This window comes from Malurus melanocephalus, unplaced genomic scaffold (genome assembly GCF_030028575.1).
Source record: "Malurus melanocephalus ecotype Western Australia unplaced genomic scaffold, MMel_1.1 scaffold_72, whole genome shotgun sequence".
Lineage (NCBI taxonomy): Eukaryota > Metazoa > Chordata > Aves > Passeriformes > Maluridae > Malurus > Malurus melanocephalus.
In genome coordinates, this window is record NW_026623304.1 from 1,434,648 (window position 1) to 1,458,599 (window position 23,952).

The 23,952-nt window shown below is 42.0% G+C and overlaps 1 protein-coding gene across 1 annotated transcript in view; it reads right to left on the minus strand.

Moving 5' to 3' along the window:
- Positions 1–23,952, minus strand: part of TECRL (trans-2,3-enoyl-CoA reductase like) — a 55,162-nt gene that overhangs the window by 25,191 nt on the left and 6,019 nt on the right. The window contains exon 2 of the mRNA XM_057366825.1: positions 17,621–17,672. Coding sequence (XP_057222808.1) covers positions 17,621–17,672 — 52 coding nt within the window. The remainder of the gene's footprint in view (positions 1–17,620; positions 17,673–23,952) is intronic.

A 23,952-nucleotide genomic window follows, 5' to 3' on the forward strand; every position in this document is an offset into this window, starting at 1 on the left:
TGACTTTGAACACAGAGCTGTCAGGCTGGTCAAACAGGTACAGTCTGCAGCTGCTTTTGCTCCCCTTGGTGKCAGAGCAAGCTGGTGATTGCCACAGACAGGCTGCAGAGGGGATTGTGGCTCTTCAGCTGCTGATTTGGCCAGCTCTCTGCAGTGCCTGCAWGCACAGGGCTGTGCTTGTACAGCTGTGCTGCTCAATGCACTCCTCCTTGGCTTCACAGGGATAACTAACTTGGCTTAACCCACACACACTCTTCAGTTTGCTGTTGGAGGATCTTAGGGCTGACCTAGCACATTTTTGGGCTGACCTGAAACAACYTGGGGAGAACTTACATAACCCATGATGCTGAGTGAGATTTGGGGAAAGCAAAGGTTGTCAGAGAAAAGTGAGGAAATTGCTGCGCTATCACCACCCTCRGCCATTTCTACCACATTTGTCTTTATTTCCTTTGACACGCCTGAGGACAGCTGATAGCCTGTAGGAGATTTGMTTTGTGTTTTCAATTCAAAGCATGGGTGAAAATGGTCAGATTTTTTTTTTTTAGACATATCTTACAATTCTTAGAGTACAAATTTACAGTACAAATATTCTCAGAACTTTTAATGGAAAAAATTGTTCACAATGAGAGTGATCAAATCTGATAACACTTGCCCCAAGAAGCTCTGGGATCTACATCCCTGGATATAGCCAGACCTCAGCTGGGGATGACCTTGAGCAGTCTTACAGGACTTGAAAGCTGGCCCAGCTCTGAGCAGGAACCTGAACCAGATGAGCTCTGGAGGTGGCTTTGTCCTAACTTATTGTCCTAGCTGGAGGGAAGGGAGCTGTGCACAGTGTGCACTGACACCCAGCACACTCTCATTTCAAAAGCACTTAGTCTGATTTTGTGGGCAAGARCAGGCATTAGATGAACCCATGAACCAGGGCTAATAGCAGGAGGTGAGAAATCCATCAAGWAAGTTGCAAACATTTTTTTCCAAGGTACCACAACAATCCATGGCTATTAAAGATAACAAAGGGAAGAYAGAGAAGGAGCAGCTGTCTGACTTGTCAAGGGAGATATGATTTGCTCCAGGACAGCAGATATCAATAGTTATTTGGGARCCTGAAATGCAATGTATTTGTGTTAAATTGGAATCTTCCCCCCCAGCTCCCCCCTTCATATTACAGTATGTTTCAATAAAAGTCAATTTACCTGATCYTGTGGCAATGTGCTTTTAGGTATGGCTCATAATCTCCACAAGGGCAAACAGAGGTTGTGCGTTTAAGCACGTCATCCCACATTTCCAGGCCTTTAGCCTCRCTACACCATTATGCTCAAACATACTCCAAGATTTAGACAGATGGAAGTGTGCCTCTGCTGCTGCTTGTCTGCAGTGACCTTGTTCTCACATCAGTGTGTCTCTGGTTTCCAGGCCATGCTTGGGGTGCTCTGTGTATCCTTCTGGAAGGACCTGGAATTAGCTGCTTATTTCCTTCCCTGCTCCTACTGTTGGTGGGGGGCCACTAGCCAMTGTCAAGTGGAAAGGTTAAATGAAGGGGGAAAAAAGCCCACGTTGGTGTCAGTGAGAACTCCAAAGTTTCCTGCTTTCAGTCTCTGCTTCAGTCATCAGATTCCAGCAAGGCTGTTCCCAAGGCTTCGCTGTCCAAGGTCCTGCACAAACCAGCCTTGCTTTCTGGGGAGAAGCRTGACCCCACAAAGAGCTGGATAAAATTCATTTCATTTCAGAGATAGGAAATCTCACCCATTCCCGGGCATCCCGCTCATCACTTGGTAGCAACCAACCAAGGGGACCCTGGTCCCACCTGTGACCACTTGCTTGCTTTCCTCCTATGACTATTTTCTGYTGGGATCCTCCAAAAGCCTCACCAGAACAGCTCTGGATTCCTGTTTGGCAGCGTGGGAAGCCATTCCAATGCAGCCCTCCTATGGCAGACACACATTCCTCTCATTCCCACAGCAGGAAATCTCTCTTTTGTCTAAACAGTGAAAAGAAGCCAAGCTGAGGGACTAATTACCATTTGCATTAATTCTTGCTGCCGCCTGTCAGAATGAGGGGCTGATGGCTCTCCTGGCTGTCCAGAGCCAGTTCTGTGTGACAGAGTGGCTTCACCTGGCACTGGCAGGAGCTCAGAAGTGCCTGTGGAGAGTKCTGCTCCCAGCCAGGGTGAACACAYTCACTGCAGGCACAGGCACAGTGCAGCTGCGTGCAGCACTCAAAGGCCTCTCTGCATTCCCACACCTGGCAGAGCTCCCCTGGCTTCCAATCTAAAGGTGGAGGGTTTCTCTTTTGAAAGGTTTTTTGGGTTTTTTTTAAGCGGGGTTTAATTCTCAGTTTCTCCTTATTAACATTTTCCACTGCTGCCTCCTGCAGAGATCAATGGCAATCCAAGACCATGGGTGACTGAAGTTTATCTTGTAATTCCTGTTGCATCTAGGATCAGGCATTTTTTAATATTTACTTTTGGACACTGTGATGGGGCATCAGAGCTCAGCCACAGCAGGTCAGTCTCTGAATATTCCTTGTGATTAGCAGAGCTCTTCAGCTCCCTTCTGCAGGGTTTATGGGTTTGGGTATGTATTTCACACTTGGAACAAAGCTGTAAAAATAGCATTTCAGCTCACTTATACCCCAKACAGGCTTTGACTTGGCAAAGCAGATATAGACTCTCCAGAAAATAAGAGTGATAGTTCAAACCACAAGTCTTTTTAGCCAGTATTGCATCCTCTAATGTTTAGTCAATATTGTGGTTCCTCTACATCTGTTACATTTCTAGCATTTGTGTAAAACAGCTTTGGTTCCTSTCTTTGCAGCACCATTGGACAACTATTAAAAAGTGTTCCCAGTTTTCCATCTCTGTTTGATTATTTCTACTCTCCTGGCTTATCCTTCTCTTGAAGGATGTTTGTCTCAGTCTCCAGTATTCTCATCCCCATCTACAGCCACAGGGGCACCTGAAAGTCTTTCACAAACTCCTCAAATTGAAGTGACATCAACTTCATTCTGCCTCACTGAGCAACCTGATCTGGTTGCAGATGTCCCTGACCATGCCAGGTGAGCTGGGCTAGATGATCTTTGATTATCCATTTCAACCCTAACTGTTCTACAGTTCTACGAGTTATTTTGTCATGATTCAGGCAGTTATTTCTATGTGTGCAGGAAATACGTTACACTTCCATTAGTCTGGAAGTGTAAGCAATTATGACAGGTCTTAAGTCTTTGACCATATTCCATCTTCTCTTTTAGGAATTTGTTCCAACTTTGTGTAAAAAAAAAAAAAATCCATGTATTTATCTTAAAAAACACTTACAGTATTTTAATTCTATTGTCTTTAAGGCATCGTAATTTTTCAACACAGGATGGTATTTTCTTGGAAAGCAACTCAATGTTCAATTTTAATAAMCTTTTTTTCAAAATGGATATGAGGAAAAACATCTAAATGTGGGTGGGTTATTTGTTGTGCCTCTTCATATTTAAAACAGAAATTAAAATAMAGACAAACTGACAGGAAACATAAAAACTGACAGCCACCTTTAATTTTCCCACCGCCAACTATGGAATTACCCATTAATAGTGGCTGTAAAAAGGAGATGTAGTGCTGTCAAACAACCATACAAATACTACCTAAAATGACAGCCTCAGTGCCATGCCCAGCTGACAATACCACTGAACAAAAATTCACGGAAAACCAAGATCTACTGGTCCTGCTGCCCACATGGTTTTTTTTTTTTTTTCCCTGCTTGTGTACTAGAATCCCAGTAAATGGATCAGCTGACAATCCTAGGAACCAAGGACTGTTAGAAAAGCCCATATGCAGCTTTAAGAGTGTCCAAAGGTATTCTACCCAYATGACTCAAATTGACTTTAATATGTGCTCCACCTTGGTGCTTTCCAATAGTCATGAAATTGGAGGAATTGGCCTAATTTTTATTAAGTTTCATAAAGAATCTTCTACAAAAAAAAAATCACTGCACTGTCTGCTCTGCAGTAAATTACAGAATCAAATGCCTATTTGTCACAAAGTAATTATGAAGTTACGTGAACCTGTATGAGGCCAGAGGTGTAACAGGATGAAGACCCCTCCTGCTGGGGAATTCAGTGTGCTCCTCAGAATGCAGACCTGCAAAAACTGTTCCACTGGGGAGCGAGGAGTCTAAGAAATGCAAAACACAGCTGACAGACACAATTTGGAGATAATTAGCAGATTGACTTTCCATCATCAGCTAATTTTATTACCAGTTAAATTGTTTGCTTCTCATTGTATTCCACCACCCATGCATCTCTAATAACAAATAGCCTTAATAATTACAAGCAATACCTGCTGTGATATGAATAGGGTGATATGAACAACGAAATTACTATAATCAATCATCAGCAGCATGTTGTTTAAATTTGCAGAAACGGAGGAAATTCCAAGGAACTGCTGCGGCACCAACCTCCCTTATCTGATCACAGAAGTGTTCTACATGAGCTGAGAAATGTAACAGCACTTGCTCACGTGAACTGAGAGTGGCTGAAATGTGTTCCATGACCTCAACCAGATGGCACTTTTGATATCCATGCGGCAATAAGAAGGGTTTGCTAGGAAAGATTTGCATTTTAGTTTGTCATAACATATAGAGACAGGCAGATTATCTTAACACGTGCCTTGACAAGTAAACCTTACACAAGTAAACCTTACACAAGTACAGCTGTCCCACGCCTGTGACCTTAGTGGCCATAGTGTCACTTCCCTTGGTGGCAGCAGCCGTGTCTGAGTGTTCCCAGGAGCCGTTCTGAGAAAATAAGGATGGAGAGACCCCCRTGCTAACAACCACAGCCTTTGCAGGGCTCAAGTGTGCATCCTCTTGCTTCACTGAGCTGGCAGCAGGAAAGCAGGGTGCCAAAATGACTCGAAGCTATTGCTTTCTGCTTTTATTTGGAAGAAAAGGCCGTGTGATTTATTGTGCTAACACCGCAGTTGATTTCTGAGCATGATGGCAGAAAGCGAAGCACACCCAAGGAACCACAGTAAAACTGAGCACGGCCACAAGATCAAGAGAGAAAGAATCTGAGGTGATTACTAACTGTGCTTGCCCCTGCTGTAATAAACGGCAGCCGCTGAGAGCTGCAATCTGAGCCACCTGAAGAATTGCAGCTCTCAGCAGCAAGCCCGGGGCAAGCAGGGCCACAGCCTCTCTTCTCATGGCCCCTCTCCACAGGCCCTCTTTGGCTGCAGGCCAGGAGATGCTCTGCTGCTCTGACCCACTAAGTGCCAGCACAATCGCCTGGGTGTGTTTTCCAGGGCTGGGGCAGAGAGCAGCTCTGGCCAGGAGCCCTCCAGATCCCCTCAGCTGGGCTGGCCGGACACCAGGCTGAGCTCCTGAGCCCAGAGCGGCCAACTGTGCGCTGCTTCCATCTCTTGCTAGGTCTTTAGGGCACATGGCTGACCTTGGGAAGGCACTGTTTGGATCCAGGATCATYCAGCTGGGCTGTGGTTTTGTGGCAGGAGGACCTTTGAGAGGGTGTATCAGAATATTTAAAGGGTGAGAGCAGATCCTGAACTGGATCCATGTTTTTATGGGAAGTTAGTGGAAAGAGTAGATCCAGTGTGCCCTGTTCAGTTAAATCTCAGCAGAGTACTGAAATGGATGTTGTTTTTAATGGCTCCAGAGCTAGGAGCTGGATAAATCCCTTTTCTTTGTCAGCTTTTTTCTCTGAGTATTTTCTCTGCTTTGTTTCATTTGTGAGCTTTCCTGGGAAGATCTTTGGCCATGTGTTTTACAAAGGCACCTTGAACTCTGGTTGCTATGGGGACACAAAAAAGCACTTTCCTAATGGCATGTGGAATTTGAAAAATGAGCTATTTGATCATAGGCCTCCATTCCTTTCTTCTGGCTTTTGCAATACCTGAATTCATCAAGCTACAACCACGCTGCTTGCCAAGGGAGAGAGGGCAGTGAAGTGGCCTGCACCCTCTCCCCTTAAAAAAAAAGTGTCAGAATCTCACCTTTCTTGCCCAGAATCTGGCAAACAGGACAGCCTTGTCATATGTTGGTTCTTGGGAGCAGTTGAGCTGCTGTGACTGTGCCCAGAGGTGAAACTCCAACCTGTGAGACTCTGCACTGCCCTTGGAGCCACAAATTTACTTGATTGCATTTTAATTTTTAAAAAAAACTTATATAAATGCCTGAATGTGTTCAGGAACAGAATACTTCACTCCCYCCATGCCTTTTTTCCCCGCTGAAGAAAACATTTAAAATCTCATACTTCAGCTATATTCTGATCAGGCAATAATGGACAAATTTCTTAAGAGTCAGCATAGTTTTTCTTAATGGAGATTGATTCTTGTTAGTGGTAAACAGAATATTATTTGYCATTTAGATGTCAATTTATGTCACTAACAGATTAACCTTTCAATATTCTTTCTGAAACAGTCTGCAACTGAAAGCAACTGTGGAAACTCAGACAAGCAAAAAGCATCAGGGAAAAAAAAAAGAAAAAAAAAAACCAAGCAAGCATGCAACATTTACGTGCATATGTTAATATTTTTGCTACATCGTTTTTCCTTTGCACTTCCAAAAAAAATTTAAAATAAAAAAAAAAAAAAAGAGAGAAAAGGGAAAAGCTAGCCCTGTGCATTTCCATTTTCCATGCAGCCTGCTGCAGAAAGCATAATTAATTTGGATCTTTCTGTGTGAATTTGCATTTAAATTAATGTGCGTGGGCAAAGGAAAGGAAAGGGAATGATGCTCACCTTTTATTTCATTAATAACAGCCATAGACCAGAATACAGAGAAACAAGAAAATAGATACTCTGACAAGCTGGAGCTGGAAGGAACTTTCCCGTGGGGTCTGCCTTTCTCCTTGCAAGGGGGTCAGGAAGTGATGAGGGTTTGGTGCTGTGCAGGGGTGGCCAGGACAGCAGTGTGTGACTGTGTCGGGTGGGGGCCAGCCCTGWGGTGACACTGCCCCACAGGGGTCACACTTTGCTTCCATTTGCAGCTGGGTTTGTTCTGGCTCTGAAATGCCAGCCCAAATTAAGAGAGAGATGAGTAATTTATGCCAGGATATGTATTCTGGTAATTATCTTTGCCTTTGATTCTCTCATCTCCACAAGGCTGGAAAAGGCAACAAAGATAATTGTTCTGGTATCAGAGGGATGTGAGACCTCGAGCAGGATTCTTCTCCTAAATACAAACTCAGAGAAGCCTTCACACAGAGGGCAACACAAACAAGAGAAACAGCACTAAGGAACATACATTTGCCAAACCAAACATATTTCAGGGGTGAAAAATATCCTTCATTCTCTGTCTTCTTGTCCATATTCTAACACAGGATTTTTTTTTTAAAGCAGCTTAATATTTGGCAGTTTATGGAATCAGTTGTTGTCTATCTCAATCCATAAATGCCCAGCTATCTGTACTGGTGTGGAGCAGCCAGCCCAGACGAGACAGCAAAGCAGAGCATTTAAACACAGCTATCTGTCCACCCTGGTGCTCTCAGGAAACTCAAGCAGTAGGATACAAAGGCCTGTTTTAAAATGTTGCCTCTTKTAAAACCTTTGTTCATGCTCATCTCGTGCCAGGTTCTGAGAGAACAAGCAGTGCTGAGCCTCACAATGGTGCAGATACTCTGTGCTTCAGGACACTGATAACACAGGTCACTGCTCCCTCCCTTCACAAAGCTCTGCTGTGGCTCCTGCTGCAATCAGCACGGCTGATTTGGGCAGCAGCTCTCCGCAGAGATGCAGGAGGGACAGAGAGCAGAGAGCTGGTGAGGTCACTGTTTGAACCCAGTGCTGCCTGAATGCAGACGGGTGCCAGCACACATTACTGCGGGATTGGGGCCCTGCTGATTTTGTATTCCAGCAGCAGAAAGCACACAGTGGTCCAACAATCACGGCTGATACAGCAAAGATGGCTCAAAAGCTCSTTTGTGCCATCCCCRCTGGTGTGCTGGGCAGAGTCCTACYCTGGGCTCAAGCTGTTTCTTTAAAAGCATTCCATAGTCAATTAGCCAACAAAATATGCTAATTAAGTATAATTTTCTTTCAATATTGACTATCCAGGGGATAATGCTCTCTCCAGCCACWAAGCTAATCAGGATGCTTTCCCTTGCTGACCCCCAAAGCAAAGTGGGTTTTGTATCTAATGGCTACACAAATGCCATCAACAATTAACACATTTGAATTGACATGATTTTGTTCTCAGTACAAATTAATTTCTCATAAACTCATTGGTAAATCCATCACACTGAAAATTAATGTCCACTAAGAACRGGGCTAAATAGTAATTTCTCCAGGAGCAGTGAGGAAAAAGGCAGCAGAGACCTGCCCTGCTCTGGCAGCAGATCAGACATGAGCAGGCRAGCCAGAGGCTGTCATGTTCCCATGTCCTTCCTGGGAAAAGTTTATTAGAGCTGGTTTAATTCCCCTATCCCACCTCTTTACTTAGGTTGTGGAAAGGCCTTTGTGCCTCAAAAGCACTGCTCTGAGTCTTGGGGGCACCTTATCACTCCCTACAACTCCCTAAAAGATGTGGTAGCAAGGTGGGGGTCAGGCTCTTCTCCAAAGCAACTAGCAACAGGATGAGAGGATATATCCTCACCTGCACCAGGGGAGGGTCAGGCTGGACATCAGCAGGAATTTCTTCATGGAAAGGTTTCTAAAATTGGAATGGACTTCCCAGGAAGCTGGTGGAGTCACCATCCCTGGAGGTGTTCAAGAAACAACTGAACATGGCACTCAGTGCTAAGGATGGTGATCAGTCAAAGTTGGACTCAATGATCTCAGAAGTCTTTCCCAACCTAAAAGCTGATCAGCAAAGTGCTTTTTTTCCACAGCTTTATGGACACAGCCCATGAGGGACTTGATTGTGGTGACACTGCTTGGTGAGCATTCACTCTCATATTTGAGGGATGACGTTTCATCTCAATCTAGATGGCAAACAGTTCATGGCCTTTGAACACCTCTGCTGTTTTCCCTCTGTAAATGTTACAGACACAGCTCATCCAGACTCTCTGTGCACTCTGAACTTGCACTCTAATGGCAGAACATAAAAAAACACTGCCTTCCACTACCATGTATTTAAACCAGAGTAACATACACTTTTCCAGCATAACTCACACATCATTTATTTCTGTGGTGAATAATTTCCAACAGAAAATATATTCAATATCATTGCAACTTGGGGACAATTTAGAAAGAGGCAAAACTCTGCTACATTATTTTTACTGGGAATCATTTGTTCACCTTCTTGTCTTTGATGCATTGCTTTCATTAACTCGAAACAGTTGCAAATACCATATTTTGTTTGAAAGAGTTCTTATTTTGGTTGTTCTTAGGGTTTCTTTCCCCCTGTGCCCAAATAGGAAAATAAATAAATAAACAGGCTATAGATAAGGGAGGCAGCTCGCAAATAAATAAATGGAAAACAAAACACTACCACAGGGTGAGATCTTTCATGTGCAGTTCTGAACAGCTCCCCCTTGCTCTTGGGGGGAATTCCTAGCCCTGGAATTGCAGCACAGGGAGGGAGTCCAGTGAAAAACCTRCTGTGGATGCAGAGCACATTCACAGCCTGAGGTGATCTTGACCCTGCCATAATCAACAGACACCTGTCTTATTAATGGACATGAGATTCTTTCCACACTAATGAAGGCACACTGGGGCTTTTAGTATTCCTCGAATGAACATTAAGCCCACATGAGAATGCTGGTGARCACCAGGTTAACACAGGAAATGGGTCTGTTCTTCAGACAAAATATGTTAATATCTGAGTTTAAATTGATGTAGGAGCAGTTTGAAACTTAAAACTACTGTGGCATCTTCTATTAACAGTTAAGTAAGCTTTAATTCCTCATTTTCCCTAAGACTGGATATTCTCTGGCGTGGATTACTTCTATAGGGCCTTCTACTGTAATGTTCTCAGTTGATCCATAGGCACTAATACAAGACACATTGTAAATAATAACAGGCAATTCTGGTAAACAAATTTTTATGTTTTTCATCTAGATYTGTCAATTAAATCTACTGCAAAGTCAAGAAAAGCAAAGAATCWAGCTATGAAATTTCCTTTTCCTAATGAGGCATTTAAATAGCATCTCACATTTGTTCTCCAGTTGTTTACATAGGATGTCATTTGTGATGCATTGTTAGAGCCCTGTAAATCTCAGCTGGGAACAATATCCCAGAGAGCAGARGGGGACAGTTCTGCTTCAAGCTACATCTCAATAGATTTGCTGCCTTTTCTTTTATTATGTTACTCATCTGAAATGATATCTGTAATCCTGCTAATGAAATGCAATAATACCAGATGCAGCAGCTGTCAAAAAAAAAAAAAAAAAAAAAAAAAAAAAAAAAAAAAAAAAAAAAAAAAAAAAAAAAAAAAAGAGAAATAATGTGAATTTTCATTAAACTTCTTGAGTTGATCTTCACTTTTTCCACTGCTGATTTAGATATTGCTGGTTTTCTGAAGGTCATCTTATTTCTATCAGGGTTTAATGAATCTTGGCTTTTGTGACTTAGACACCTTACTCCTTCTGGTTCAATAGGTCATTAAACATATATTTAATTCATTCTTTGTCCCAAATGTTTCTTGCAGGATCACAGTCGAAACAGACAAAAGATCCCGAGGTGGATGAAAGGGAGGTTAATCATTCTTATTTTACAAATGAGAAAATGAAGCTCAAAAGGGAGAAAGTGTCTACCACACAACTCACCCCTGTCAATAGCATGATTCCCATCGGGAGAGTCCTAAAGACCTGAGTCTTAAACATCACATTCATTTCAGTGTTAATCAGGAGACTTCAAAACTCCCAGGGGGCCTTCTGGCTTTTATTATTATGTTTAGAAGACTAAAATGCTTTTAAAATCTGACTCTAGAAGTCTTGCTTAAGATTCTACATGCCCTGCTTCTAAATCATCTGTGTGAACCAAACCTCYACCATAGTTTCCTAATGTAATACATAATGGAAATATTTTTGTAACCATTTGTGTATTTCAGAAAGCAAAACTTCRTGGATGTCTGATCAGGTGCTTTTCAGACTGCTTTAGCATCTCTTTCTCCACAACTTAGAGTGAGATTCAAGTGCTYAGCAGAGAAATGAACTGCAAAAGCCTGGTCTGGTGCTGGCTCTCACCGTTGTTATCTCAGCACCTCAGACAGAAATGTCCAAATGCAAAAACTGGGCCTTAGCAGGGTCAAGAGACACATGAGTTGTGCTTGAATGGGAGACTGATGAGCACGGCTCAGAGTGCCCAACAGTGTCTGTGAAGTGCACAGAACCTTCTGGAGGGTGTATGCACTCTGGATGGGCTCCATGCATTGGCTGTCCCTCTTGGAAAAAAGCCAGAATTGGTTTTCTATAACTCCAGCACAGAATGGGGGTGTGATGCCTGAGTATAAGGTAAATCTTCATTCACTCTGAAGATTAAAATCATGAGGCTAACCCAGCTTGGCTTCTCCTTTCTTTTAACACCATTAGGTCAATGATGCCATTCCCATTTTCTGACTTGCTGTTGAAAAAAAAAGTGAAAAAAAACCTCCCAGCTTTCATGGGAGAGCTTAAATTATTTTGACAGCTGAGCCATAAATTCAAGTCACACKAATCTGTACCAGCAGACAGACTCCCATATTTTGTATTGAAGGATTTGCACAGATATGTCCCAAATAAGCTGAGGGGAAGTTGTCCTCCTGATGGTTCTYCCTGCACAGGATAGAAATGAAGCTACATGGACAGCCTGGTCTTGTGAGTAAAGACCCATTCCAAGGCAAGAATTTGGGTCCTGGTTCTGCACAGGCATGTTCTGCACAGGCAGGAAGAAATTTACTCATGGATGAGATCTCTGATTGTGAGCTGGGAAGGAAGAGGGCAGCWAACAGTTTGAGATTTGTGGCAGGAGCTGTTGCTTCCTTTGTGCTTAGAGCAGGGAAGCAAAAAGTAAAGAATTTCGGGATATACAAGCCTCKTTGTGTCAGTAACAAGAAGTTCAAGGAGTTTCTGATAAACTGGGTTGTATTGACAGGCATAGAGAAGTAAATTTGAGGGATACTGAAATTCATCAGAAAACTAGTGTTCTATTGATCTCTGCTGTGTGACTAAGACAGAAGGAAAATAAACTGTAAATATAAGATGGAATAAACACCATGTTTCTTCCTAATCTAGTAATTCCCATTTACAAAGTCAACACAGATGAATGAGCAATTTACACTGATGAAATCACTGTACTTCTTGGTGCCCATTTGTAATAACTGCCCATCCCCAGCGATTCCCCTTCATTGTTTAATTTCCAATTCAGTTGTTACGAATGCAGAGYGGGGAGAATCTCTTGGAAACAATAGCTGGATGTGACTGCCAGCCCAATGTGCTCTGAGAATTTGTGCTGGGGACGTAATTCTGGGCCTCTGAGCTGTGTAACCACACGCCTGCACAGCAGGATATTGTCTGTCCTTTCGAAAACTTCCTATATGGATTCTGGGCTAGTGTGAACTACTTAGGACACAATCAGGGAGGAAGGAGTTTGAGATCTGATAAAAGCTATAGACTTTGTAGCTGCCTTTCTGTCCGGGGAGTGCATCCAGCTCGAGGCACCTCATGGTGGGATCAGATCAATGCCCTCTTTCAAAAATTTTGGCTTTTTCAAAGCCTGATCTCCTAATATAGGACGGAAGAAAGATCCCTCTGGAAGGCTCTGTGCCCTAGATATAACTTATTTGGGTCTCTTTGGTTTGTGAGACACATGGCTGATTGGCAGACCAAGACTATGAAGTCAACTTTGCCGAGCCATAAATAGCATAATTCAGCCTCTCTGAGTCCCCAGCAGATGTATTCATCAGGCACATGAGTCTCTCCAGGCATCAAAATTGACAGATTTCATTAACTTTCTGCAACCTGAGAACCCAGCTGTAATAGACAGTGTGGAGAAATCAGAGGGACTGCAGGACTGTGTTATCAGACAGTCCTGATTATACAGAGCCGCCAGGCAAGGACTGGCTTAGCAGTCACYGCTCTCCCTGGCACTGCTCTTAATGACTAATCCCCTCAGCATCCTCTCTCACCTCTCTGAGCCTCACAGTTTAACATCACAGCCAGCCTCCAGAAGGGAATTACAGGATGCAGTGCAGTGCTCCTTTCCAGCAGCAGCTCTGCAGCCTGCTCTTGTGTGTCAGCACAGGCCCGACAAAATACRGTTATTCCTTATGCCCTTACTGGTGGAATCCTGCTGCTAGATCTCAGGTGTCCTTAAAACCAGAAAAGTTGCACCTTCATAGCATGGAAAGCCTCAGCAGCCTTTTTAGAAAGGAGGAAAGAAAAAGGACTTTTTCCACTAAAGAATTAACTTTAGTACTTCTCGTTCCTTAAGCTGTACTCACAAAGCTTGCTTTTTGATTTCTAAGTAATGAGAGATTTTCGTCCTTGCTGTTCTCCCTGTCAGCATGGCTTCCGCCATTCTGGGGTTTGGAGATCTGCTTCAGGGCTCTGGGTGGACAAGAACCTGTTGGTTTGGAAWTTCTGCTCTCCTTCCAGCAGCTGAGCACTGCCTGAGCTGAGCACTACTGACAGGAGCTGGGGACGGGAGCGAGCTCAAGGCAGGAACAGGTCATTTCCAAAAGGGAAGGAGGGAGAATATGCACAGGGAAAAGAATTGTGTGATATGGCACTTCTGCTTCTGTTTGCCTTCTGAGACTGTATCTGCCTGCATTCGGCAACAAACATATTCAGGCTCCTGGGAGTGTTGGGGAGGWTTGGTGGAATTGTGCCTCGGAAGGGCCTGCTCAGGAGCCTCTGGTCTTGTTTTTGTGCAGGGAGTGCTCTGAGCAGGGGGGTTGCAGGRGGATGGGATCTGTGGGGCTGCTGGTTCTCCTGTGCCTGCTGGGGAGCAAGCAGGATGAGAGCAGCAGGCAAGACCTGGCAGATGAATCCTGACACACTGCCCTGCTGTAAGGAAGGGCTAAAGGAGAGATTGGTCCCATCGCCAAGAAGGAATTGGTCTGTTTTTTCTTTGTCCTCTCTCTAGAGAAAAGCAACTGAAAATATTTCAGCAGCATTCCAGGGAACATAGCTCCCAGGATCACCATAGAAATACCTGTGAGGAGCAGTTATAAGATGGTATAGCAAGATGCTGAAGTTCCATTTTGTTCAGAAATTATGCTGTTTATTCTTGAGTGCCATCTACTGACAACTTCTGCCTTAATGATTTTCTTTCATTGATATTGCTTATTTTAAATGCCCTTTATAACTTCTGCTAGCTTAGAGGTTCTTTATTCCTTGAGCACTTTATTTCCCTCTGCAGACCAGRTACCCTTGACACGATGTTTTCAATTGTCTATTGGAGTTCCCTTTTTTCTTCCACCCATCACCAGGCTTCCTTCCTTTTCTGCCTGCTCCCTCTGCCCAGAGGGCAATTTCTGGCTCACCCTTCTGGCTTCAAAACACAGTTCCAGTTCTGCTGTCCCCCTTGTGCAGTAGATTGCCTCCATCAGTTCCTTACAGTACTGCCAAGAACTTATTTCCCCCCTTCCTTTCCATTTTTCCTCTTCTTTCAAGAGCTTTTTCAGCAACTTTCATGCAGTAACCTTGAAAATATTTAATGATCACTGTCTCCACTATATTACCTGTTCTAGAGGTATTTTATTTTAGTTATGTGATACTTGAATTAGCATTATTATTACAGTTTTTCATTTTCTATCRGTAAGATTTCCTCCCCCAGCAGTCCAATACGTTTTGCAAAGATTAAAATAAATTAAAGGTGAAAAGTTATTGCCAAGGACAAGAGCTCGGGAAGTTTAGCCTACAAGGTATTTCTTTCTCCATTGAAAACATAATCTGTATAGATAAAGAAAATGCCAGGTACCTAACTCATTATAAGAACTGAGAAAATGGGTCAAGAGATTTCTTTCTTGTACACTTAGKTTTTGGCTCGGTTCCATCTCTGCCAGCTAGCCAGAGGAATGAGGAAAATTCTAGTAAAGTCTCCTAGTGCRCAGCAATACAGACAACACAGTGTGATGGCCGGTGGTACCCTGGCACTCAGCTGCCACTCAATTTCAGGCAGAAAATATCAAGTTGTACAAGTGCAGACATTTGTCCACAACACACTTATATTGTGGAACTCCTTCCCAGAGGATTTTGCTGAGGCCACAACTGTAAGTAGGTTTTAAAAGGATTAGGCAGAYCCGTGGTGGGCAGGTGTGATGTTTGCTATTAAGGGTGACAGCCTGGCTCTAACATCTGTTCCAGAAAGCCCCTGTGGAGCTGATGGCTGGAGGGGGCTGCAGCAGGAATTCTGCTGTTTTGGGCTGATCCCAGTTGGTGCTGCCYATCCTTCCCATGGCTACAGCAGCCAGGGGTGATTCAAAATAGCTTCACTCTGGAAAAAGCCTCTGAATTCCCATTAAAACAGCAGTTTGTCCTAAATGGTTATTCTCCACTAAGATCCCTGAACTGCCAATGATAAAACTGGGATTGCCCCCCTGAACTCAGTGCCACGAAAAGCACAAAGCCTTGCTGGGGTTGTTTCAGTGGAGACAGTTTTGCTGAATGWGGGCTGAGGAATATTTCAGCATTTGCTCCTGGATGTCTTAACCTATATTCTGCCTTCTATATAAATCCAAACTAATATCTGACTAACTTAGAAATTACTTAGCAGTAAGATGGCACGTGTCATTTGCCTCTCATTTCTTTTATTTTAATGATTAACAGCCTGTGCTACAATTCATAATTCAGTCTCTTTCCTCCTTTCCTGAATCAGGCAGCAAACCCTGATCGGTGACAGAGATGATGCTTGTGAAATTGCTGCACAGGGGTTCCTCTCACTGAAGGGCTGACAAGACACCAGCTGAGGAGAAATCTTAATTGCATGGGTGATCAAAGGAGAGTGTATGAAGACAGGGAGACTGTAAGGGGGTGTGCGTGGGAGGGTGTTTAATGAGAGATTATAGGGGAACATGTGAGTCTGGCACACACAAAATGACAGAAATGAATGCATGAGCTAGCACAAAATAGCGTGCTAACCAAAGGMACCCACAGATCAGCTGCAGCCCCTTCTCAGCCCTTGCCTGGGAGAACTACATTCTGTTAGCTGTCATCCCACTAACTATGCAAAGAGAAAAAAAAGTGAAGGTTTGATCTTTGCAACTGGGAAAGGAGGAGGAGGGGCAGAACCTCGYGAGACAACAACATCCAGGCTTGAACTAGAAAAGAGAGATCAAAGCAAYGAGCTGAAATGAGAAGAAAGGACACACACAGGACGCTGATATGGGGTACTCCCGGGAATGGGAGGAATTGACGTAAAAAACTGAGAACTGAAGAAGCATTGGAGGCACTTGCCAGCCCTTCCATTGCTGTAAAACGCTGCACTGCCAGAGGTTTGGCTGATGATGTGCACTGTGCTTTGTTGTGTGCTTACTGTCTCCCTTTATACTCAGCTCCACTCACATCACTGGGGGTACTTGAAGAGCAGAATGCCTCTTAATATCAAAACAGGTGCCATTCAAATGGCTCATACACAACCCTGCATCATTTTAGCCCAAATCCATTTAAAACTTCATTACAGTTATATTGGCRTCAACTTGTGTGCCAGTGTTCTCCAGCTGATTTAAACTGCATCAATATAAATCCAGTTCCAATTGATTTAAGAGATTCTGGGCAGAAGTGCACTGCATTTGACAAACTGATGGGAGGACATACCCTTACTGAAACATTAAAACTTATGCACTCGATCTTTTCATATTTAGCAGCGTGGCTTTTGAACTTTTGCCATTTTGTATTTTACAAGCCCTTACAGGGAGGGAAAATAAGTAACTTTAGAGCAGTCAGGTTAACAGCCTTTCGCTTCATCAGCTGAACCAGAGTGCAACCACAGATGCCTTAAGCTTTAGTGTTTCATAAAATTCTAAGGACAGAGGAGAAGCATAATGCTTTTTCTACTTACCCTACTCTGAACTCAAGATTATTAGTGACTGACAACCCTGACAACCTTTTTTTTTTTTTTTTTGTAAAAGGCATTTAGCCTTTAGTTGAACACACACCATTTTTTGGGTTAAAATAATGAAAGCTCAGTATCTAAGATGCCACCCATCAGACCAGATTGCTCAGGGCCACATCCAACCTGGCCTTGAACCCTTCCAGGGATGGGACATCCACAACATCTCTGGGCAATCTGTGCCWGTGCCTCGCCACCCTCACCATAAAGAATTTCTTCCGTGTATCTAACCTAAATCCAAACATTATTTAATCACTCTGAACTCAAATTACCCACTGCAGCAGCTTTTTGGTATATGTGGTCAGTTTAAGGGAGCTGGAACAGTCTATTGTTATTGAAGTTTATCCAATACAACACTGBGAGAACAAATGCAATACTGTTCTTGAATTGACACTGTGTAACGTTAAAAACAAGATAAAAACTRCTGCCCCTCATGTGCTGGCAGTGATAAATTATGCAGTTCTCTCCTTCCAGTCTCTCCCATCTGCAGTAACTACAACAGAAYCTTAGTTCAAACACTGCTCTTATTGAGCACTGGAGCTGTCAAGCCAGTCTCAGCTTTTGTGTGAGAACCGTGAAAAATAAATTTGACATTTTCTCTAAGTGAAAAGCCTCTAACCATGCCTCCAGCCTGGTGGCCACAGTACTTACATGCTTTGTGAAATTTGTGTTTCACATCAAGAAGAGTAGATGCTGGAGGTACCTGGAAAACAAAGCAAAATGCATGGAGATTAATTTTTCTTTCTTTTCACTTTGGGATYCCTTCTCCACCCCTCTAATGAAGAGATGCTTAAATTTGTCTGCAAGGTCTCCAGGCTGAAATGAAACAAATCCAAAAATTTGCTTTCACAGGTTGGTATTTTATTGAGGATTGTTCGCTTTTGGCTTATACACTACCTGGACCACCTCTGCTTGGTGGATGGAAGGGTAAAATCACAAGGGTCATAGAGGGAAAGCTGCAGGTCCTGTTTGATGCAATAATTGCCCCCAAGATCAAACCAGTGGGAACATTTGAAAGATTTAGCTTTAAAGCTGGGTTCAGTCATGCTGAGGTCCATCTCCTAGAGACATGAAGGGGTTTTCTGGAACAAAAGTGGCAGGTTCTGTCCTTTCTGCCTCAAATTAGTTTGCTTCTGCATGCTTTTGTTCATGTGCACTGAAGGAATTCAGGTGTCACAGTGTTAGAGGGCAGTCTGGARGCTTYTTATGCTCTATTTTATCATGTATAYTGATTTCTTAATATACTTTGTGCAAATTATCTGAGAAAACAGAATTTGCTAGATTGAAACACTTGGATTTATCTTTTCTTTACAAGGAAAGGCAATGTGACTTTTGAGAAAGAAGCATGTTAAGCTACCTATTAGTGGATTGTAACAATAATTGTACAAAAGAATAGCAAAGAATGTAAGAAATTCTCCTATTAGAGATCAGTCAGCACCTTAACATAGGTTGTTTTGTTGAAAAGATTGCGTTTGGAGAAATACTGATGCAACAAAATAAAATTGCTGACTCTAAAGCAACAAATCAGTACAGAAAGAAAAGTTTACTATTATATAATTTGACACCCCACGCAAATATACAATAAATGTGCTGTTAGTACTTATGAGTAATCCACCTTGCTTTCAGTAATAATGTGAACAGGCAGAGAGCTCAACACGGATTTCAATGATCTAAAGACGTAAAATGACACCTGTGCTAAAAGGTAGCAAAGTACAGATTTTTTCCTACCGTTTTCCTTGAGTTTAGATGAGGGCACTTTGTTTTCCACACTTACAGAGGGTTTTACGGGRCATTGGAAAAGTCCTTATTTGCAGAAACTKCTGAAACTTCACTTGAACTCTGACATATGTCTCTGATGTGGCTGCTAAGCAATRCCAACTCCACCCAAATCAAGAATCCCCTGGGATCCTTGAAACCAAGGATTGCCCTTTCCCTGTCCCCAACACCTGTCTTGACCCAAACAATGTTGAACAATACTAGGCCAGGCAAGAGACACTGCCCTTGGAATCTTGTTCTTGCCAAACTACAGGAAACAACAGATGAAGCCATTTTATCTTAGTTCAAAAAGGAAAGAAWATATTTTACCTGTGTTTATTGCACTTAAGCCATTGCATGCAACAATTCCCAAGAACAGCACATCCCACATGTGCCTTTTCTTGTCGTGTCTGCAACCTCCGTGGATTTGAATACTGGAGCTGCAGGGGATTAAGTTCTCAAAACCTCTAAAATGTCTGAAATTGCTTTCTCACACTTTGTAATCTCACCCCTGTGAGGCCTGRAGCCCAGAATCCATCAGATATGGATACAAGTGCTGTTAGCTGGCAGTAGCTATTCAGCCCACAAGACTGCAGATCAAAAGCTGTCACATGTCCCAGCACAGGACAGATGTGCAGGCGCTCAGAGCTGGTACTGCCAGCTGGAGGACAGGGATGGTCTTTTCCAGTTTGATGGAGGATGATCCAACTTTCTAAACACAGGATAAGCCACATTTCTGCAGGGCCTGCATCCCAACAGGAGATCAGCATCTCACCATGATGGGTTCTGGGATAGGGTGGGGCCCAAGCCATGCTCTGGAGAGGTGATCATCCAATTTAGTCAAAAAAAGCTGAAAAACTGTAAAGCTTAGCATAATTTCAGAACAGTGCTTACTCAAAACAGAGCCCAGGGTCTCCACCTCCAGCCCTCCTGAGTATGTTTTGACTTCAGGGCAGAGCTGCTCTCAATCTGTTMAAAATATCTAGTCCAGCCCTTGTGAGCAACTCTACCTTTACCTCACTCTTCCTTTTTTCATCCTGAGACAATCAGTGCTTTCTCCTCCCCAAATCCTGCTGTGGCAGCACCTAACTTCAGCAATTAAAAATTAATCTAAGCTCGTSTTTTAGGTCTACCTGTAGAGCCATCCACATGCCTTAGGTGTTTAAAAGTTACAGAGCACTCCCATTGTCCGGCCAGGAGCCGGTGAGTGTGTCCTTSGGGTGCAACACAAATACTTTCCCCCTTCAAAATGGGCTGTGACAGAGAAGAATGGCAGTGTCCTTTCCCAGGCAGAATAATGATGCTGTAGCCACAAAAGAATGAAATACATTTTTTTATGATCTTGATAATTCTGTGTCCTTTTTTTTGAAGACCCCATATAACAACCAGTGAAGTTATAGTTTCTAATATTGATCAATGAGGAGATGGATGCTGAGACACCAGCATRCTACTAAGAGTATTCTCTTCATAGATCATTAATTATCTTTTGTTCTTTTCACTGTACATCAATACAAGCTAAGGAATTGTAAGGACTGGGAAAGCGTCTGCTCTTATTACCCTTTGTGCTAACTGAATAAAACACCCTGGAATATTTCACTGTAATTATTAGTCTTACTGTCCTTTCATTCTTCTGAATTATTTCTGAAAGTGTTATAACCTTTTCTTTCCTCTATTTCAGCATTTTTCAAATATGTGAAGAGAAAGCAGAGAGTCCATCCTTGGTTTGTTTAAAGCAAGACAGATTTCTGCTCTTATTTGGTATTTTCTTCATGTCTGATGGTCAAGCCAGTTTTTCCCTACAATTTCTTAACTTTCAGTCTAGACCTAAGTCTAAGTATAGTCAACTTTCTAATAAATTACTATCTTGTGTAGGGTTTAAGACTACATTTTCTTGAAAAAAATGTTATGAATAAATGCATATTTTACCRCTCTGGGTTGCATTCATTACACTTTTCATTCAGAAAAGGATGATTTAAAAATGTCAACTCCTGSTTTTCCTGCACTACTTTTCCATCTGAGGCAACTTTTCATTTATAGGAATTCAAGAATTAAAGGACTTTTTGGGTCATCCACACCAGTTCTATTCTTCCTTTAGACACCAATGCACAAAGCATCACATTTCTTTTTAAGATTTAAAATATCATATTAGTATTTTATGCTATGACTCAAGGAAGAAGCACTAAGTGGAAGATATTAAGGGARCTTAATAGTGCCTTTTGTGAGTGCAGGCTAATCAGATAGTTATCCACTTTCATACCTTTCACATTTATAAATCAAGGAATTATGCCAGATCTAGTGATCTGTATGTAATTGCATCACACAGTCCYTGCACTAAAGAATTATTGTAGGGGTTAGAGGTCAGCAGAATATCAATCAGAATTTGAATAATAGAATTTCAGCAAATAAGTAATCTTCCGTTCAGCATTTGCCTTGAATATTTTTTTCTCTTTGTGACATGTCAGTACCACTGCACTGCTGAGTCACCTCCTTTGCAACAGGCAGTCATTTTCCATAATTGCAGAAATTCAGAAATTCTGCCACTCCAGCTGCTCATTAACCACAGCCCCATCTTCAGCCAGGGTAAATTTGTTCAAAAGGGTGACATCAGTTTATTGCAGCTGAGGATCTGGCTGCAAAACAGATAACCAGCTAACGGGAAAGCCGGGTAATTTCCAAATTCAGCACTCAACAAATACTTCATCATTATTRTTTTTGCACCCTGTCCTTGTTTAGGCACCGTGCTGCATTATCAGAAATCAGCAGCATTCCACAGAAAGTTAATTAGAGAAACACCTGTTCTAATTGATCTCTGTGTTTTGTGAATTTGACTTCTAGATCAGATTGKCTCCTTCTTATTGTGACTTTTCAAAGGCAGAATTGCAAACTGGCTACTGTTTTGCTCCAGCCTTTCCCAGTAAGTCCCACAATGCAGTCTTGGTGAACCAGTGTGCTGGTCATGCCCAAAGAGATATAAATAAATGAGCTCACCATGGAAATGCCATTGAGGTAACTRCCCATGGACAAGTGCTGCCAGCAGCTACACAAAAGCTTTATATAGAATGCAGTATTTTTCTGCAGAGCAGTAAATACCAAACAACTGGCTCTGATCTCAACCCAGAACCAGGGGATATTCCAGATTACAGTCTCAGCTCAAGTCATTTCCAGCCCATGTACATAAATAGAGGGCTCACTGAGCAATCTTCTCAATTATTATCTGGTCACAAGAGCCTTGGCATATGAGATAATCTCACTGACGAATATTTCCAGTGATTATGGGCCAAATTAGCTAAGAATACACGTAACCACATGCTTGCCCCGTGCAGTCACGTCAATTCACACCAGCCAAGTTTGTCTCTGGAGATGATTAATTGTTTTTGTACTGCTAACTAGGTACTTATAGAAATGTTTTAAAATCTCTCTTTGCAAGAAATTGCCTGAAAAAGTGTCAGACACCAAAAAGAGTTTTTCTCTCTTTGCTAAAGATAAGAATGGAAGTAAAGAGGGTGTAATTCATTAGCAGACAGAARGTGTGCAGGCCATCCCCAGTTTTCAACATTCAACATGTGCAGCTATTTCTGAGCAAATCTGATTAGATTTGGTACATCCCCCCATGYCCTCTGACCTTTTATTAAGGGGAGTTGAGTAAGGTTTCTGTTGACTGCAGCAGCTCAACAGCAGAACCTGTCAAGAAGCCTCTGTCACAACACCTTTCTACCAGAGAAATGGAATTGTTCTGGCTAAATTCTGGGTGTGTAAATTTGTGTTGACTTCAAATTTTAAATATGGAATAGAAATAAAAAAAAAAAAAAAGAAATCTGCTTCTGGCACATGCTGGAAATTCATTTTGTTGTGTTGTTTTCATTACTTTTTATTTTTCATCTGTATGGAACTTCCATTACTTTTGAATTATTTTATGACACATCTATCATGGTAGTGCAAAGTAATATAACACATGGCTCTCGTGTCATTGAAAATAACCCAATAGGAAATAATATGCAAATAAATGCACTATTAAGTTGTAAAATAAATTGAACTTGAAATATTTATTGTGTCATAACAGATTGAAATATTTCAAAATTAATTTGTAACGCAATCTTTCCCAAATTCTACCTCATCAAAAATTCAAGACTCATTTGTTTTCCACTGTCATTTTCAAAGAAAACAACATTTGGGATCTGCACTTACAAATAAATTATTTTGCCCAAAAAAAGGAATATAAAACATAAATAGTAAAATAAACTTTTAAATAAATATTAAAATACTTTATTATAAATAAATATAGCTATTTTCCTTGAATAAAATATAAATATAAAGAATAATGAAGAATAATTTTGACTTCTAGTTGTCAGAAAGAAAGTGAGGCCTAGGGTAGGTTTTATGTTTTTGTTTGGATTTTGAGCACCAGTTCTAGCTCAGATAAAACAATGGCTTGGCTGTGGAACCTCTGCATTTGTCTTTCCTTTTCAATCAAATGTCTATGTAGATTTTTGCTTGCTTTTTTTAATTTACACAGACTGTTAAATTTAAAATCAAGAAGTGCACCCAAGAAACTCAACTTATCTTTAGTGCAGGGTGGTCACAATCTATTTGGGGGACTGCATGGAGTGAAAAGGGCAAAAAGTCAACCAATTAAAAAAAAATTCACGTATTTTGGGAAAACAAGTGGTTCTGTGAGTAGCAGGGCTAATAAAGCAGGTCAATGGAGGGAAGTTGGAAGCTGAGAAGCAGCAGAAAGGAACGGGAAAGGAGGGTGACACATGAGAACAACCAGATCTGTTAGAAATACAAATACTTTTCATTATTCAGGACAAARTGCAATGAAGAGACGCCTGCTGTACTTCTGGTAGAGATTCTCTGACTGCCACAATTTGTTCATTTGAAGCCCAAGAAATGTAAGCTGTCAAGAGAGAAAATCTTACATTTTAAGGGCTTTTTAAAACCCAAAACTGCTTAAACACAGGCAGATACAATAACAGCATTAACACAGACTGCTGGATATTTATAGACCCATGACTACATGGCTCAGGTGCTTTGTGAAGAATCACAGGTCTGATTTCAGAAAGAACCTGAAGCATGTTCTGATGGAGCAATAAATCACATGCAGGAGTATTTTAGTGCCACAATAATGCCTATATGAGATGCCATTCTGCACCTAACTTTCCATCAYGGGCTGTGCTGTTAACTGTTAGACTAATAAAGCAGCTACAGCTCCCTGTGGTCCTGGACTG